Source organism: Salvelinus fontinalis, unplaced genomic scaffold (assembly GCF_029448725.1).
Source record: "Salvelinus fontinalis isolate EN_2023a unplaced genomic scaffold, ASM2944872v1 scaffold_0002, whole genome shotgun sequence".
NCBI lineage: Eukaryota > Metazoa > Chordata > Actinopteri > Salmoniformes > Salmonidae > Salvelinus > Salvelinus fontinalis.
In genome coordinates, this window is record NW_026600211.1 from 1190553 (window position 1) to 1209941 (window position 19389).

General features: G+C 49.4%; 1 protein-coding gene across 8 annotated transcripts in view; it reads left to right on the forward strand.

The window, feature by feature from the left end:
• Positions 1-19389, forward strand: part of LOC129841856 (myosin-10-like) — an 87308-nt gene that overhangs the window by 34657 nt on the left and 33262 nt on the right. For 6 of the 8 annotated variants that reach the window (XM_055910183.1, XM_055910188.1, XM_055910180.1 and 3 more), the window contains 7 exons: positions 2481-2595; positions 6631-6678; positions 9042-9134; positions 9295-9358; positions 9573-9671; positions 13330-13473; positions 13735-13949. In XM_055910183.1, coding sequence (XP_055766158.1) covers positions 2481-2595; positions 6631-6678; positions 9042-9134; positions 9295-9358; positions 9573-9671; positions 13330-13473; positions 13735-13949 — 778 coding nt within the window. Of the gene's footprint in view, positions 1-2480; positions 2596-6630; positions 6679-6728; positions 6932-9041; positions 9135-9294; positions 9359-9572; positions 9672-13329; positions 13474-13734; positions 13950-19389 lie in introns of those variants that run through there. The other 2 variants (XM_055910181.1, XM_055910187.1) reach the window with 2 other exon arrangements.

A 19389-nucleotide genomic window follows, 5' to 3' on the forward strand; every position in this document is an offset into this window, starting at 1 on the left:
TTCACTGGTGGCCTACACGTGTGTATAGAGGAAAACACTGCACGGTTCCTCTGTTCACTGGTGGCCTACACGTGTGTATAGAGGAAAACACTGCACGGTTCCTCTGTTCACTGGTGGCCTACACGTGTGTATAGAGGAATACACTGCACGGTTCCTCTGTTCACTGGTGGCCTACACGTGTGTATAGAGGAAAACACTGCACACTCCTCTGTTCACTGGTGGCCTACACGTGTGTATAGAGGAAAACACTGCACACTCCTCTGTTCACTGGTGGCCTACACGTGTGTATAGAGGAATACACTGCACACTCCTCTGTTCACTGGTGGCCTACACGTGTGTATAGAGGAATACACTGCACACTCCTCTGTTCATTGGTGGCCTACACGTGTGTATAGAGGAATACACTGCACACTCCTCTGTTCACTGGTGGCCTACACGTGTGTATAGAGGAATACACTGCACACTCCTCTGTTCACTGGTGGCCTACACGTGTGTATAGAGGAATACACTGCACGGTTCCTCTGTTCACTGGTGGCCTACACGTGTGTATAGAGGAAAACACTGCACAGTTCCTCTGTTCACTGGTGGCCTACACGTGTGTATAGAGGAATACACTGCACGGTTCCTCTGTTCACTGGTGGCCTACACGTGTGTATAGAGGAATACACTGCACACTCCTCTGTTCACTGGTGGCCTACACGTGTGTATAGAGGAATACACTGCACGGTTCCTCTGTTCACTGGTGGCCTACACGTGTGTATAGAGGAAAACACTGCACAGTTCCTCTGTTCACTGGTGGCCTACACGTGTGTATAGAGGAATACACTGCACGGTTCCTCTGTTCACTGGTGGCCTACACGTGTGTATAGAGGAAAACACTGCACGGTTCCTCTGTTCACTGGTGGCCTACACGTGTGTATAGAGGAATACACTGCACGGTTCCTCTGTTCACTGGTGGCCTACACGTGTGTATAGAGGAAAACACTGCACAGTTCCTCTGTTCACTGGTGGCCTACACGTGTGTATAGAGGAATACACTGCACGGTTCCTCTGTTCACTGGTGGCCTACACGTGTGTATAGAGGAATACACTGCACGGTTCCTCTGTTCACTGGTGGCCTACACGTGTGTATATAGAGGAAAACACTGCATAGTTCCTCTGTTCACTGGTGGTCTACACGTGTGTATAGAGGAAAACACTGCACAGTTCCTCTGTTCACTGGTGGCCTACACGTGTGTATAGAGGAATACACTGCACACTCCTCTGTTCACTGGTGGCCTACACGTGTGTATAGAGGAATACACTGCACGGTTCCTTTGTTCACTGGTGGCCTACACGTGTGTATAGAGGAATACACTGCACGGTTCCTCTGTTCACTGGTGGCCTACACGTGTGTATAGAGGAATACACTGCACGGTTCCTCTGTTCACTGGTGGCCTACACGTGTGTATAGAGGAATACACTGCACGGTTCCTCTGTTCACTGGTGGCCTACACGTGTGTATAGAGGAATACACTGCACGGTTCCTCTTTTCACTGGTGGCCTACACGTGTGTATAGAGGAATACACTGCACGGTTCCTCTGTTCACTGGTGGCCTACACGTGTGTATATAGAGGAAAACACTGCACAGTTCCTCTGTTCACTGGTGGCCTACACGTGTGTGTATAGAGGAATACACTGCACGGTTCCTCTGTTCACTGGTGGCCTACACGTGTGTATAGAGGAATACACTGCACGGTTCCTCTGTTCACTGGTGGCCTACACGTGTGTATAGAGGAAAACACTGCACGGTTCCTCTGTTCACTGGTGGCCTACACGTGTGTATAGAGGAAAACACTGCACGGTTCCTCTGTTCACTGGTGGCCTACACGTGTGTATACTGTCCTTTCTCTTATATGTGTTTGTTGTGTTTATATGTCCTTCATAACTGGGTTGTATTTGTGTATTTTTATGGAGGACTCTTGTGAAACGAGATGTGGTTTATGTGTGTGAGTTTCTCATACTTGTTTCTGTGTATCAGAAGCTTCTAAAGCCATGACATCATTTTCTGTAAACTTCTGACCCACAGGAATTGTGATACAGTGAATTATAAGTGAAATAATCTGTCTGTAAACAATTGTTGGAAAAATGACTTGTGTCATGCACAAAGTAGATGTCCTAACCGACTTACCAAAACTATAGTTTGTTAACAAGAAATTTGTGCAGTGGTTGAAAAACGAGTTTTAATGACTCCAACCTAAGTGGATGTAAACCTCCGACTTCAACTGTATATACTGTACATACACACATCAGTTTTGACTTTCACTTCTCCCTTGTATGCTGTGCAAGTTTGAGTTTATGTATTATTGTGTCCTGTGTGTGTGTGTGTGTGTGTGTGTGTGTGTGTGTGTGTGTGTGTGTGTGTGTGTGTGTGTGTGTGTGTGTGTGTGTGTGTGTGTGTGTGTGTGTGTGTGTGTGTGTGTGTGTGGGTGTGTTCCAGCGGCGAGTCTGGCGCAGGGAAGACAGAGAACACTAAGAAAGTCATCCAGTATCTGGCTCATGTGGCCTCGTCCCATAAGACTGGAACTCTGGGTAGAAACAAGGAGGCCTCACAGGTAAACTGGGGAAGGAGAGAGAGAGGGAGGGAGGAGGAAGAAGAGACTATATGGAGGAAATGGGGGAGAGGAGGAGGAAATGGGGGAGAGGAGGAGCTTAGTCAGAAGACAAAGACAGAGAAGGGGAAGAAGATGTGAGGAAAGAGATGAACTGGATGAAGAACAAGAATAGGAAGAGGCTTGATTGATGGATGATGTTTATTGTCCCGACTGAGGGAGAGGGTTGATGGATGATGTTTATTGTCCTGACTGAGAGAGAGGGTTGATGGATGATGTTTATTGTCCTGACTGAGAGAGAGGGTTGATTGATTGATGGATGATGTTTATTGTCCTGACTGAGGGAGAGGAGTGATGGATGATGTTTATTGTCCTGACTGAGGGAGAGGAGTGATGGATGATGTTTATTGTCCTGACTGAGGGAGAGGAGTGATGGATGATGTTTATTGTCCTGACTGAGGGAGAGGGTTGATGGATGATATTTATTGTCCTGACTGAAGGAGTGGATTGATTGATTGATGGATGGTGTTTATTGTCCTGACTGAGGGAGAGGAGTGATGGATGATGTTTATTGTCCTGACTGAGGGAGAGGAGTGATGGATGATGTTTATTGTCCTGACTGAGGGAGAGGGTTGATTGATGGATGATGTTTATTGTCCTGACCGAGGAAGAGGGTTGATTGATGGATGGTGTTTATTGTCCTGACTGAGGGAGAGGATTGATTGATGGATGATGTTTATTGTCCTGACTGAGCAAGAGGGTTGATTGATGGATGATGTTTATTGTCCTGACTGAAGGAGAGGGATTGTTTGATGGATGATGTTTATTGTCCTGACTGAGGGAGAGGGTTGATGGATGATGTTTATTGTCCTGACTGAAGGAGAGGATTGATTGATGGATGATGTTTATTGTCCTGACTGAGGGAGAGGGTTGATGGATGATGTTTATTGTCCTGACTGAAGGAGAGGGTTGATTGATGGATGATGTTTATTGTCCTGACTGAGGGAGAGGGTTGATTGATGGATGATGTTTATTGTCCTGACTGAGGGAGAGGAGTGATGGATGATGTTTATTGTCCTGACTGAGGGAGAGGGTTGATGGATGATATTTATTGTCCTGACTGAAGGAGTGGATTGATTGATTGATGGATGGTGTTTATTGTCCTGACTGAGGGAGAGGAGTGATGGATGATGTTTATTGTCCTGACTGAGGGAGAGGAGTGATGGATGATGTTTATTGTCCTGACTGAGGGAGAGGGTTGATTGATGGATGATGTTTATTGTCCTGACTGAGGAAGAGGGTTGATTGATGGATGGTGTTTATTGTCCTGACTGAGGGAGAGGATTGATTGATGGATGATGTTTATTGTCCTGACTGAGCAAGAGGGTTGATTGATGGATGATGTTTATTGTCCTGACTGAAGGAGAGGGATTGTTTGATGGATGATGTTTATTGTCCTGACTGAGGGAGAGGGTTGATGGATGATGTTTATTGTCCTGACTGAAGGAGAGGATTGATTGATGGATGATGTTTATTGTCCTGACTGAGGGAGAGGGTTGATGGATGATGTTTATTGTCCTGACTGAAGGAGAGGGTTGATTGATGGATGATGTTTATTGTCCTGACTGAGGGAGAGGGTTGATTGATGGATGATGTTTATTGTCCTGACTGAGGGAGAGGAGTGATGGATGATGTTTATTGTCCTGACTGAGGAAGAGGATTGATTGATGGATGATGTTTATTGTCCTGACTGAGGGAGAGGGTTGATGGATGATGTTTATTGTCCTGACTGAGGGAGAGGGTTGATGGATGATGTTTATTGTCCTGACTGAGCGAGAGAATTGATTGATGGATGATGTTTATTGTCCTGACTGAAGGAGTGGATTAATTGATGGATGATATTTATTGTCCCGACTGAGCGAGAGGATTGATTGATGGATGATGTTTATTGTGCTGACTGAGCGAGAGGATTGATTGATGGATGATGTTTATTGTGCTGACTGAGCGAGAGAATTGATTGATGGATGATGTTTATTGTCCCGACTGAGGGAGAGGAGTGATGGATGATGTTTATTGTCCTGACTGAGGGAGAGGGTTGATTGATGGATGATGTTTATTGTGCTGACTGAGCAAGAGGATTGATTGATGGATGATGTTTATTGTCCTGACTGAGGGAGAGGGTTGATTGATGGATGATGTTTATTGTGCTGACTGAGCAAGAGGATTGATTGATGGATGATGTTTATTGTCCTGACTGAAGGAGTGGGTTGATTGATGGATGATGTTTATTGTCCTGACTGAAGGAGAGGATTGATTGATGGATGATGTTTATTGTCCTGACTGAGGGAGAGGGTTGATTGATGGATGATGTTTATTGTGCTGACTGAGGGAGAGGATTGATTGATGGATGATGTTTATTGTCCTGACTGAAGGAGTGGGTTGATTGATGGATGATGTTTATTGTGCTGACTGAGCAAGAGGATTGATTGATGGATGATGTTTATTGTCCTGACTGAAGGAGTGGGTTGATTGATGGATGATGTTTATTGTCCTGACTGAAGGAGTGGGTTGATTGATGGATGATGTTTATTGTGCTGACTGAGCAAGAGGATTGATTGATGGATGATGTTTATTGTCCTGACTGAAGGAGTGGGTTGATTGATGGATGATGTTTATTGTCCTGACTGAAGGAGAGGATTGATTGATGTATGATGTTTATTGTCCTGACTGAGGGAGAGGGTTGATTGATGGATGATGTTTATTGTGCTGACTGAGGGAGAGGATTGATTGATGGATGATGTTTATTGTGCTGACTGAAGGAGTGGATGGGGAACGAGAATAAGGCAGGAAGAAAGTGAAAGAACGAGAGCGTGTAGGGATGACTTGTTATGACTTGTTATGAAGTTGTATTAAAGATGTATATTGAAACTATGGTTGAAACAAGGTGTACTGCTACATTGCGTTACACTACATGTTGCTACTACTTCATGACTTACTGTCTACTACTGTTCTTCTTGCTGATCAAGTGCTGCTTGAGGAATCATTATAGAGTGACCTCTGTAATCATTCCTGTCTCTCTGCTCCTCTCCTCTCTCCCTGCCCTCTCCTCTCTCCATGGCCTCTCCTCTCTCCCTGCCCTCTCCTCTCTCCCTGCCCTCTCCTCTCTCCCTGCCCTCTCCTCTCTCCCTGCTCCTCTCCTCTCTCCCTGCCCTCTCCTCTCTCCCTGCCCTCTCCTCTCTCCCTGCCCTCTCCTCTCTCCCTGCCCTGTCATCTCTCCCTGCCCTCTCCTCTCTCACTGCCCTCTCCTCTCTCCCTGCCCTCTCCTCTCTCCCTGCCCTCTCCTCTCTCCCTGCCCTCTCCTCTCTCCCTGCTCCTCTCCTCTCTCCCTGCCCTCTCCTCTCTCCCTGCCCTCTCCTCTCTCCCTGCCCTCTCCTCTCTCCCTGCCCTGTCATCTCTCCCTGCCCTCTCCTCTCTCACTGCCCTCTCCTCTCTCCCTGCCCTCTCCTCTCTCCATGCCCTCTCCTCTCTCCCTGCCCTCTCCTCTCTCCCTGCCCTCTCCTCTCTCCCTGCCCTCTCGTCTCTCCCTGCCCTCTCCTCTCTCCCTGCCCTCTCCTCTCTCCCTGCCCTCTCCTCTCTCCCTGCCCTCTCGTCTCTCCCTGCCCTCTCCTCTCTCCCTGCTCTCTCCTCTCTCCATGGCCTCTCCTCTCTCCCTGCCCTCTTGTCTCTCCCTGCCCTCTCCTCTCTCCCTGCCCTTCCTCTCTCCCTGCCCTCTCCTCTCTCCCTGCCCTCTCCTCTCTCCCTGTCCTCTCTCCTCTCTCCCTGCCCTCTCCTCTCTCCCTGCCCTCTCCTCATCTCCTCTCATTCCCCCTCTCATGTACTCTCCTCCCCCTACTGCCCCTTATCCTCCCCTTTTTCTACTGTTTTCCTGTTTGCTTTCTCCTATCCTTTCCTCCCTCTCTCCCTCCTCCCTCTTGATTTTGCACTATCTCCTACCGTCTCTCCTCCCCCTCTTTCTTCTTCTTCTCTCCCTGTGTTCAGATGGATAGCAGTAGGTCGTTGCCCCGGGGCAGTTCCATGGTGAACAGGGTGAGTGGGCTCTATCCTGTCCTGTCTTCTCCTCTTTCATTCTCTTCTGTTCTTCCTACCGATTCTGGTTAATGCTCCAGACTAACAGCCTTTAACAACAACATTACTGATGTGTTCCTCCATAACTGTCAAGCATTTTGTTTTTGTTTGTACTGCATTCATTGGTCTGTTGTTGTCTTTTGTTGTTTGTTTGTCTCATCCGTTGATTCTCCCAACCTTCCCGTGTTTCTCAATCTCTCAGAGTGTGCAATATGTGAGTATAATATAAAGTATAAAGACTCTTATCACCACTGTGGGCTGATTGAGGTAAGACATTGCAGAATTGCAGATAGGTGTAGAATGTATAGAGCAGACATAATTATTTTGTTCAGTATAAGAGAGAATCTTGTCTGTTTTAGACAATACATTTCTGTCTGAATGTTCTGAAAAGTTGCTGTCTCCTGAATGAAAGCCCTGCTGTTCTCTGGTGTCTATGGGTGTTTGGCTTTTTACTGTACGGTATATTTGTAGCAACACCCAATGGGTGCTAGAATAAGAGGTAGTGGGCGGGTCTATGAATCTCTCTCAATGTCCTGATTGGCTGGATTAACAACCTGTCAATCGTCAAACCATATACAGTTGCCCAATGAAAATGCTCTAGTTTCCTGATTGACAGCTGGTGTTAATCCCGCCCATAGGTGGGTCTCAGAATCATTCCCCTCATCGGTGAAGGAAAGCTTTGGAATTCGCTGATGATGCACAAAAGCTTGGTCTTAAAACAACCGCCGATCTGAAAACCAGATAGGTGGGAGCTCCCCAAAACCCTTTGGACGCTAAGATAGAGCCATCACCTTAGTGATTACACCTATCCAGTCTTTTCTGATCTGCTAGCACTGAAGGGGTAGTGGCTAGAGGTTGTTCTCAGACCGGGCTATAGACCTCCCTCCCCATCCTCCCTTTACAGTGAATGAGCTCAATGCTTCCATTCTGGTGGCCACACCTGTGAATGATGGCCAAATACATCGCCACACATACCTGTCTGTGTGTGTGCGTGCTTTTTATGTGCGTGTGTTGTTGCGTGCGTGTGCACTTGGTGCTTTGTCTAGTAGTATGTGCATTGTTGTCAGTCTGAGCTTTGTTCCCATGCAAAGCCCCGGCTTCTTGCTGTGTGTAGCTTTGAGTGCTGCTTGGCTGGCGTTCTTTACCTGCCGCTTTTAAATGCACCTCCAGTAGCTCCCTAGATAATGCTAATGCTAATGCTACTGTACTTAAAGCTATAGAGCTAGTGGAGCTATAGCCTGAGCCACTGTGTAGCTAAAGCTAGAGCTAGCATCTGCGGCCATACTTTCTGTTCTAACGCAGTGGTTCTCAACTGACACGATAAATCCATGTGAACTAGTGCAACAGCACAGGGACACCATTACACAGCCTCTGTGCTAGTTGGTTTCTGTTAAGCCACTTAGCCGTTGTCTGGCCGAGGTCTGGCCGTTGTCTGGCCGAGGTCTGGCCGTTGTCTCGCCGAGGTCTGGCCCAGGTCTGGCCGAGGTCTGGCCCAGGTCTGGCCGAGGTCTGGCCCAGGTCTGGCCGAGGTCTGGCCCAGGTCTGGCCGAGGTCTGGCCCAGGTCTGGCCGAGGTCTGGCCGAGGTCTGGCCGTTGTCTCGCCGAGGTCTGGCCGAGGTCTCGTCGAGGTCTGGCCGAGGTCTGGCCGAGGTCTGGCCCAGGTCTGGCCCAGGTCTGGCCCAGGTCTGGCCGAGGTCTGGCCGTTGTCTCGCCGAGGTCTGGCCGAGGTCTGGCCCAGGTCTGGCCGAGGTCTGGCCCAGGTCTGGCCCAGGTCTGGCCGAGGTCTGGCCGTTGTCTCGCCGAGGTCTGGCCGAGGTCTGGCCCAGGTCTGGCCGTTGTCTCGCCGTTGTCTGGCCGAGGTCTCGTCGAGGTCTGGCCGAGGTCTCGTCGAGGTCTGGCCCAGGTCTGGCCGTTGTCTGGCCCAGGTCTGGCCGAGGTCTGGCCCAGGTCTGGCCGTTGTCTCGCCGAGGTCTGGCCCAGGTCTGGCCGAGGTCTTGGCAGGGCACCAATGTAGAGTTGTTGAATGCACAAAGTCTGGCACCTTGGCTGGTATATGTTAGATGGCTAGATGCTGAAAATGTCTGTAAGAGAACACATGAAAAGCTATTTATCTCTATATTACTCTGGGCTCATCCTGTTGAGATGCTACTACAGACTGTATCTTGAAAATCAGAGTTGAGACCACTGGGTTACTGCCTTGTTGACTGGCTGATGAGTCTGGTCTCCCCTCTTTTGTACTGGGATTGGGGGAACAGTATTTTGGGTTGTGGAGTTGCTTTGTGATTATGTCCCAGTGTTGATGCGGTGCCTGTCCTGTCCTCCAGGGGGAGCTAGAGAGACAGCTGCTACAGGCCAACCCCATCCTGGAGGCCTTCGGAAATGCCAAGACCGTCAAGAACGACAACTCCTCCAGATTTGTAAGAATGTATTAATATCTAGATTGATCCCAGATAAGATCTACAGTATGTTTTTAATTGGCTGTATTTTTATTTACTGTGTTTGTTGGTGAGTTTGTATCATTTTTTCATTCATAAGTTAATCATCAACTGACACATTTCTTCTCCTCTTGTTTCTCAGGGCAAATTCATCCGTATTAACTTTGATGTGGCTGGATACATTGTCGGTGCCAACATTGAGACCTGTATCCTTCCTCTGCAGTCAGACTCTGTTTCCAGTCCCAACCTAAATATTACTGTTGTAATTCATTAGTATGCTCACTGGTGGGTCACTGCTAATCTGTCATCAGGTAGAAGTTGCCCTACACACAGGGGTCAGCTCAGGGAAGCAGGGGATGCAAAACTGCCCTTAGATTAGTGTCTGGGGCTATTGAACCCTTCCTTTACCCCTGACCTCAGACCTGCTGGAGAAGTCGAGGGCGATCCGTCAGGCCAAAGATGAAAGGACCTTTCACATCTTCTACCAACTCATGTGTGGAGCTTCAGAGGCCACCAGAGGTGAGAGAGGGGGAGAGGAGAAAGAGAGGGTAGGAGAGGGAGGGGAGAAAAAGAGGGTAGGAGAGGGAGCAAAGAATGAGAGAGTAGGAGAGGGAGGGGAGAATGAGAGAGTAGGAGAGGGAGGGGAGAAAGAGAGGGTAGGAGAGGGAGCAAAGAATGAGAGAGTAGGAGAGGGAGGGGAGAAAAAGAGGGTAGGAGAGGGAGGGGAGAAAAAGAGGGTAGGAGAGGGAGGGGAGAAAAATAGGGTAGGAGAGGGAGGGGAGAAAAAGAGAGTAGGAGAGGGAGGGGAGAAAAAGAGGGTAGGAGAGGGAGGGGAGAAAAAGAGGGTAGGAGAGGGAGGGGAGAAAAAGAGGGTAGGAGAGGGAGGGGAGAAAAAGAGTGTAGGAGAGGGAGGGGAGAAAAAGAGGGTAGGAGAGGGAGGGGAGAAAAAGACTGTAGGAGAGGGAGGGGAGAATGAGAGAGTAGGAGAGGGAGGGGAGAATGAGAGAGTAGGAGAGGGAGGGGAGAATGAGAGAGTAGGAGAGGGAGGGGAGAAAAAGAGGGTAGGAGAGGGAGGGGAGAAAAAGAGTGTAGGAGAGGGAGGGGAGAATGAGAGAGTAGGAGAGGGAGGGGAGAATGAGAGAGTAGGAGAGGGAGGGGAGAAAAAGAGGGTAGGAGAGGGAGGGGAGAAAAAGAGGGTAGGAGAGGGAGGGGAGAAAAAGAGGGTAGGAGAGGGAGGGGAGAAAAAGAGTGTAGGAGAGGGAGGGGAGAATGAGAGAGTAGGAGAGGGAGGGGAGAATGAGAGAGTAGGAGAGGGAGGGGAGAAAAAGAGGGTAGGATAGGGAGGGGAGAAAAAGAGGGTAGGAGAGGGAGGGGAGAATGAGAGAGTAGGAGAGGGAGGGGAGAATGAGAGAGTAGGAGAGGGAGGGGAGAATGAGAGAGTAGGAGAGGGAGGGGAGAATGAGAGAGTAGGAGAGGGAGGGGAGAAAAAGAGGGTAGGAGAGGGAGGGGAGAAAAAGAGGGTAGGAGAGGGAGGGGAGAAAAAGAGGGAGCGGAGAAAGAGAGGGTAGGAGAGGGAGGGGAGAATGAGAGAGTAGGAGAGGGAGGGGAGAATGAGAGAGTAGGAGAGGGAGGGGAGAATGAGAGAGTAGGAGAGGGAGGGGCGAATGAGAGAGTAGGAGAGGGAGGGGAGAAAGAGAGGGTAGGAGAGAGAGGGAAAAAAGAGAGGGTAGGAGAGGGAGGGGAGAATGAGAGAGTAGGAGAGGAAGGGGAGAAAGAGAGGGTAGGAGAGGGAGGGGAGAAAGAGAGGGTAGGAGAGGGTGGGAAGAAAGAGAGGGTATGAGAGGGTGGGAAGAAAGAGAGGGTAGGAGAGAGAGCGGAGAATGAGAGAGTAGGAGAGGGAGGGGAGAAAGAGAGGGTAGGAGAGGGTGGGGAGAATGAGAGAGTAGGAGAGGGAGGGGAGAAAGAGAGAGTAGGAGAGGGAGGGGAGAAAGAGAGGGTAGGAGAGAGAGGGAAGAAAGAGAGGGTAGGAGAGGGAGGGGAGAAAAAGAGGGTAGGAAAGGGTGGGAAGAAAGAGAGGGTAGGAGAGGGAGGGGAGAAAGAGAGGGTAGGAGAGGGTGGGAAGAAAGAATGGGTAGGAGAGGGAGGGGAGAAATAGAGGGTGGGAAGAAAGAGAGGGTAGGAGAGGGAGGGAAGAAAGAGAGAGTAGGAGAGGGAGAGGAGAAAGGGGATGGGTTGAATAGGTAGATCTGGATAATAGGTACATCTGGTGAATAGGTAGATCTGGTGAATATATAGATCTGGTGAATAGATAGATCTGGTGAATAGGTAGATCTGGTGAATAGGTAGATCTGGTGAATAGGTAGATCTGGTGGATAGATCTGGTGAATAGATAGATCTGGTGGATAGATCTGGTGAATAGGTAGATCTGGTGAATAGATAGATCTGGTGAATAGTTAGATCTGTTGAATAGACATATCTGGTGAATAGATAGATCTGGTGAATAGGTAGATCTGGTGAATAGATAGATCTGGTGAATAGATAGATCTGGTGAATAGGTAGATCTGGTGGATAGATCTGGTGAATAGATAGATCTGGTGAATAGATAGATCTAGTGGATAGATCTGCTGAATAGGTAGATCTGATGAATAGATAGATCTGGTGAATAGACAGATCTGGTGAATAGATAGATCTGGTGAATAGGTAGATCTGGTGAATAGATAGATATGGTGAATAGGTAGATCTGGTGAATAGATAGATCTGGTGAATAGGTAGATCTGGTGAATAGATAGATCTGGTGAATAGGTAGATATGGTGAATAGGTAGATCTGGTGAATAGATAGATCTGGTGAATAGATAGATCTGGTGAATAGACAGATCTGGTGAATAGATAGATCTGGTGAATAGGTAGATCTGGTGAATAGATAGATCTGGTGAATAGATAGATCTGGTGAATAGATAGATCTGGTGAATAGATAGATCTAGTGGATAGACAGATCTGGTGAATAGATAGATCTGGTGAATAGGTAGATCTGGTGAATAGGTAGATCTGGTGAATAGACAGATCTGGTGAATAGACAGATCTGGTGAATAGGTAGATCTGGTGAATAGGTAGATCTGGTGAATAGATAGATCTGGTGAATAGATAGATCTGGTGAATAGGTAGATCTGTTGAATAGATAGATCTGTTGAATAGATAGATCTGGTGGGTAGATCTGGTGAGTAGATAGATCTGGTGAATAGACAGATCTGGTGGAAAGATAGATCTGGTGAATAGATAGATCTGGTGAATAGACAGATCTGGTGAATAGGTAGATCTGGTGAATAGGTAGATCTGGTGAATAGGTAGATCTGGTGAATAGGTACATCTGGTGAATAGATAGATCTGTTTAATGTTTTGTTTGAAACATGAACTTCGATTCATGACATTTGATCCTTTTACTGATTATTATCCTATTTTTCTCTGTTTCCTTCTCCCTCTGTTTCCCTCCCTCTGTTTCCCTCCCTCTGTTTCTCTCTCTCACTGTTTCCCTCTCTCTGTTTCCTTCTCTCTCTGTTTCTCTCTCTCACTGTTTCCCTCTCTCTCTGTTTCCTTCTCTCTCTCTCTCTATTTCCCTCTCTATCTCTGTTTCCATCTCTATCTCTGTTTCCCTCTCTATCTCTGTTTCCCTCTCTATCTCTGTTTCCCTCTCTATCTCTGTTTCCCTCTCTTTCTCTGTTTCCCTCTCTATCTCTGTTTCCCTCTCTATCTCTGTTTCCCTCTCTATCTCGGTTTCCTTCTCTCTCTGTTTCTCTCTCTCTCTGTTTCTCTCCCTCTGTTTCCCTCTCTCTGTTTCCCTCTCTCTCTGTTTCCCTACTCTGTTTCCCTCCCTCTGTTTCCCTCTCTCTCTGTTTCCCTCTCTCTCTCTGTTTCCCTCCCTCTGTTTCCCTCTCTCTGTTTCCCTCTCTCTCTCTGTTTCCCTACTCTGTTTCCCTCCCTCTGTTTCCCTCCCTCTGTTTCCCTCTCTCTCTCTGTTTCCCTCTCTCTCTCTGTTTCCCTACTCTGTTTCCCTCTCTCTGTTCTCTCTCCCCCCTCTGTTTCCCTTCTCTGTTTCCCTCTCTCTGTTTCCCTCTCTCTCTCTGTTTCTCTCTCTGTTTCCCTCTCTCTGTTTCCCTGTCTCTCTCTCCTCTCTGTCTGTAGCAGACCTTCTCCTTGGTAGTGCTGACCAGTACAGGTTTCTGAGTGGAGGTGCTATTCCTGTTCCAGGTCAGAGTGACGCTGACAACTTCACCCAGACCATGGACTCTATGACCATCATGGGATTCACACCAGAGGAGTCTCTGTGTAAGCGAGAGAGGGATGGAGGGGAGGGGGAAGGGAGGGGGGAGGGAGGGAGGGCAGAGCTTTCCTCAGAACATGGAAGTAAAAAAAATTATTTTCTCTCCATCCCTTTCTTTCTGCCTGTCTGTCTCCCTCCTCCCTCCCTCCCTGCCCTCCTCTCCATCCTTCTCTTTCTTTCTGCCTGTCTGTCTGTCTGTCTCCCTCCCCTCCTCTCCATCTCTCTCTTTCTGCCTGTCTGTCTCCCTCCTCCCTCCCTCCTGTTAGCCATGTTGAAGGTGATCTCTGCGGTGCTCCAGTTTGGGAACATCTCGTTCACTAAGGAGAAGAACCAGGACCAGTGCTCCATGCCAGACGACACGGCTGCCCAGAAACTGAGCCACCTGCTGGGCATCAGCGTGCTGGAGTTCTCCCGGGCCATCCTCACCCCCAGGATCAAAGTAGGACGTGAGTACGTCCAGAAGGCCCAGACCAAAGAACAGGTGAGACACACACACACACACGCACATTAATACATTAATCCTGAGCATATCTGTAACGATGTGCGCTGAGAGTCAGGAAGAAAGTTCAGGGAGTGAGTGATTTAATCAATAAACACACCATAATACAAAACAAGAACCACGAACAACGCACAGACATGAAACTGAAACAGAAACAATAACACCTGAGGAAAGAACCAAGGGGAGTGACAGATATAGGGCAGGTAATCAGGGAGGTGATGGAGTCCAGGTGAGTCTGATGAGGTGCTGGTGTGCGTGACGTTGGTGACAGGTGTGCGTGACGATGGTGACAGGTGTGTGGGACGATGATGACAGGTGTGCGTGACTAAGGTGACAGGTGAGTCTGATGAGGTGCTGGTGTGCGTGACGATGGTGACAGGTGTGTGGGACGATGGTGACAGGTGTGCGTGACGATGGTGACAGGTGAGTCTGATGAGGTGCTGGTGTGTGTGACGATGGTGACAGGTGTGTGGGACGATGGTGACAGGTGTGCGTGGCGATGGTGACAGGTGTGCGTGACGATGGTGACAGGTGTGCGTGACGATGGTGACAGGTGTGCGGGACGATGGTGACAGGTGTGCGTGACAATGGTGACAGGTGTGCGTGACGATGGTGACAGGTGTGTGTGACGATGGTGACAGGTGTGCGTGGCGATGGTGACAGGTGTGCGTGGCGATGGTGACAGGTGTGCGTTACGATGGTGACAGGTGTGTGTGACGATGGTGACAGGTGTGTGTGACGATGGTGACAGGTGTGTGTGACGATGGTGACAGGTGTGCGTGGTGATGGTGACAGGTGTGCGTTACGATGGTGACAGGTGTGTGTGACGATGGTGACAGGTGTGTGTGGCGATGGTGACAGGTGTGTGTGACGATGGTGACAGGTGTGCGTTACGATGGTGACAGGTGTGTGTGACGATGGTGACAGGTGTGTGTGACGATGGTGACAGGTGTGCGTGGCGATGGTGACAGGTGTGCGTTACGATGGTGACAGGTGTGTGTGATGATGGTGACAGGTGTGTGGGATAATCAGCAGCCTGATGACCTAGAGCCTGGAGAGGGAGCATACGGGACAATATCTAAGACTAATGGCATAGTAGTTGGTACAAATCACTCCATGAGCTATAAACCTTGAGGAGACTAAACTTGTTGTTGTCACCTTAGACTGTAAGTTGTCACGGTCAAGGCATATTGATTTAGTTGTTGTAAAGATGGGGTCTGTCTGTGATAAAGAGATGCTCAGCATTCTGAACACAACACTTGAAGAAAGAATCTGTAGTTGTATCATGTCCTGACTACTTCCAGGTGATCTGGTCAGGGGCTGTAAAGAGGACCTATCAGAACAGAACAGCACGTCTTGCCCTGCAGCGTTCACAGAGAGGTCATGTCAACTAAATGCATGTTGACCTCTTCTGGCTTAGAGCAGAGATTGACTGCATCACTTCTTGTTTTTTGTAAGAAATATTCATGTGTTAAAAACTACAAACTGTCTATTCAATCAACTAACAGCTCTGACAGACAGGCGTACCCCACAAGACATGCCACAGGCGGCCTCCTCACAGTCTCTAAAGCCAAAACCAATTCAAAGCAACACACAGTAATATATAGCACCATGGATGCATGGAACTCCCTGCCATCTCAAATCACTCAAGCTTGCTGCAAAATGAGCTTAAAAACCAAATCAAACAGCACAGCGCCTCTCCACTTTCTGACCTAAAGAGCTTGTTGTATCCAGTCCTCTCCCTCCCGAGCACATCTGGTGTTTGAGTTAAAGATAAGATGTGCCCTTGGCATTAGGATAACAGGACCTGCTTAGAGAAAGCAATTGTAAACTAAGCCGCAGTAGAATAAGGACTTTGGTCGTGCTCCATATGATGATGAAGTTCAAGAGATTCAAGAGTGCTGAGGAGAAAACTGTAGTTGATGTTTTAGCTGGACAGAACTGATGTATGGGACTTCACCAAGTTACCCTTCACCATACAGAGAACCCACTGTGGGTGGTGTGTAAGGGGTGCAGGACTGGCTGCAGGGAAGTCAGGCGCAGGAGAGCAGAACTGGGTAATAACCGGAGCAGTTTAATATGCATAACCAACGGCACCCAGAACAACAAAATATGGGTACAAAATAACCTGTCGCGTACCAGTCAGAGTGCACAAGCACTTCACAACAAACAATTTCACACACAGACATGGGGGGAACAGAGGGTTAAATACACGACAAGTAATGATGGAATGTAAACCAGGTGTGGGGGGAAAAAAGACAAAACAAATGGAAAATGAAAGGTGGATCGACGATGGCTAGAAGACCGGTGACGTCGAACGCTGCCCGAACAAGGAGAGGAACCGACTTCAGCGGAAGTCGTGACAGTACTCCCCCCTTGAGCCGTGCGCCGACACCGACCTCGGGGGGGTGACCCGGAGGGCGAGATGCAGGGCGATCTGGACGGAGACGGTGGAACTCCCGCAGCATTGAAGGGTCCAAGACATCCTCCAACGGAACCCGGCATCTCTCCTCCGGACCGTACCCCTCCCACTCCACGAGGTACTGAAGGCCACTCCCCCGACGCCTCGAATCCAGTATGGAGCGAACGGAATACGCCGGGGCCCCCTCGATGTCCAGAGGAGGCAGAGGAACCTCCCGCACCTCAGACTGCTGGAGTGGACCAGCCATCACCGGCCTGAGGAGAGACACATGGAACGAGGGGTTAATGTGATAATCAGAGAGAATCTGTCATCTGTAACATACCTCGTTCACCCTTCTCAGGACATTAAATGGCCCCACAAACCGCGGACACAGCTTCCGGCAGGGCAGGCGGAGGGGCAGGTTTCGGGTCGAGAGCCAGACCCGGTGCCTCACTGCGGTGACGGTCTGCGCTGGCTTTCTGGCGCAGCCAGGCCCGCTGAAGGTGACCATGAGCAGCGTCCCATGTCTCCTCCGCACGCCTGAACCAGTCGTCCACCACAGGAGCCTCGATCTGACTCTGATGCCAAGGCGCCAGAACCGGCTGGTACCCCAGTACGCACTGGAAGGGGGAGAGGTTAGTGGAGGGGTGGCGGAGCGAGTTCTGGGCCTTCTCTGCCCAGAGCACGAACGCCGCCCACTCCCCCAGCCGGTCCTGGCAATAAGACCTCAGAAACCTACCCACATCCTGGTTAACTCTCTCCACCTGCCCATTACTCTCGGGGTAAAAACCTGAGGTAAGGCTGATCGAGACCCCCAGACGTTCCATGAACGCCCTCCAGACCCCCGAAGTGAACTGGGGACCCCGATCATACACTATATCCTCAGGCACCCCGTGGTGCCGGAAAACGTGTGTAAACAAGACCTCCGCAGTCTGTAGGGCCATAGGGAGACCGGGCAGAGGGAGGACACGACAGGACTTGGAAAAGCGGTCCACAACGACCAGGATCGTGGTGTTACCCTGTGAGGGAGGAAGATCGGTAAGGAAATCGACCGACAGGTGCGACCAAGGCCGTTGTGGAACGGGTAAGGTGTGTAGCTTACCTCTGGGCAGGTGCCTAGGAGCCTTACACTGGGCGCACACCGAGCAGGAGGAAACATAAACCCTCACGTCCTTAGCCAAAGTGGGCCACCAGTACTTCCCACTCAGACAGCACATCGTCCGAAAGATGCCTGGATGACCAGAGGAGGGTGACGTGTGTGCCCAATAGATCAGCCGGTCACGGACACCGGTCACGGAACGTACAGACGCCCAGCAGGACACTGGAGGGGAGCGGGCTCTGCACGTAGCGCCTGCTCAATGTTCGCGTCCAGCTCCCACACTACCGGCGCCACCAGGCAGGAGGCCGGGAGTATGGGGGTGGGATCCATGGGCCGCTCCTCTGTGTCATACAGCTGGAACGGTGTGTCTGCCTTCACGTTCTGGGAACCTGGTCTGTAAGAAAGGGTGAAAACAAAACGGGTGAAAAACATGGCCCACCTTGCCTGGCGAGGGTTCAGTCTCCTCGCTGCCCGGATGTACTCTAGATTGCGGTGGTCAGTCCAGATGAGAAAAGGGTGTTTAGCCCCCTCAAGCCAATGTCTCCACTCCTTCAAAGCCTTGACCACAGCCAACAGCTCCCGGTCCCCCACGTCATAGTTTCGCTCCGCTGGGCTGAGCTTCTTCGAGAAGAAGGCACTGGGGCGGAGCTTCGGTGGCGTACCCGTGCGCTGAGAGAGCACGGCTCCTATCCCAGCCTCGGACGCGTCCACCTCCACTATGAACGCCAAAGAGGGATCCGGATGGGCCAGCACGGGAGCCGAGGTAAACAGAGCCCTCAGGTGAACAAAAGCCCTGTCCACCTCAGCCGACCACTGCAAACGTACCTGACCGCCGAACGCCGCCCGAACAAGGAGAGGAACCGACTTCGGCGGAAGTCGTGACAGATAACCTTTATGTTGTTGTCTACAGTAATATACTGTAGTCTAAGTGTATAAACATGTGTCTTCTTATTTTAAATGTATGTAGTTATGTCCTTGAGTTGTTATTGTCTATTAATGTTTTGTATCATGTCATGTTTTACATAACTGCTGTGTTAGAAGCAGCTGATGAGGATAAAATACAAAAAATACACACACAAACACATGCACACACAATTGGTGTAAGAAGCACATGCTGGTTTCTTAAAATCTCTAAATGAATAATGCTCTCTTTCTCTTTTCTCTCTCTTTTCTCTCATTCTTCTCTCTCTCTCTTCTCTCTCTTTTCTCTCTCTCTCTATCGCTCTCTCTTCTCTCTCTCTCTCTCTCTTCTCTATCTCTTTCTCTTCTCTTCTCTCTCACTCTTCTCTCTCTCTCTCTATCGCTCTCTCTCTCTCTCTCTTCTCTATCTCTTTCTCTTCTCTTCTCTCTCACTCTTCTCTCTCTCTCTCTATCGCTCTCTCTCTTCTCTCTCTTTCTCTTCTCTCTCTCTTTATCTCTTCTCTCTATTTTCTCTCTCTTCTCTCACTCTTTTCTCTCTTCTCTCTCTCTCTCTTCTCTCTCTCTTCTCTCTCTCTTCTCTCTCTTCTCTCTCTCTATCGCTCTCTTTCTCTCTCTCTTCTCTCTCTCTTCTCTTTCTCTTCTCTCTCACTCTTCTCTCTCTATCGCTCTCTCTCTTCTCTCTCTTTCTCTTCTCTTTCTCTTCTCTCTCACTCTTCTCTCTCTCTTTATCTCTTTTCTCTCTCTTCTCTCTCTCTCTCCTCTCTCTGTCTCTCTCTGTCTCTCTCTCCTCTCTCTGTCTCTCTCTGTCTCTCTCTCCTCTCTCCTCTCTCCTCTCTCTTCTCTCTCACTCTTCTCTCTCTCTCTCTATCGCTCTCTCTCTTCTCTCTCTTTCTCTTCTCTCTCTCTTTATCTCTTCTCTCTATTTTCTCTCTCTTCTCTCTCTCTCTTCTCTCTCTCTCTCTCTCTCCTCTCTCTTCTCTCTCTCTCTCTCTCTCCTCTCT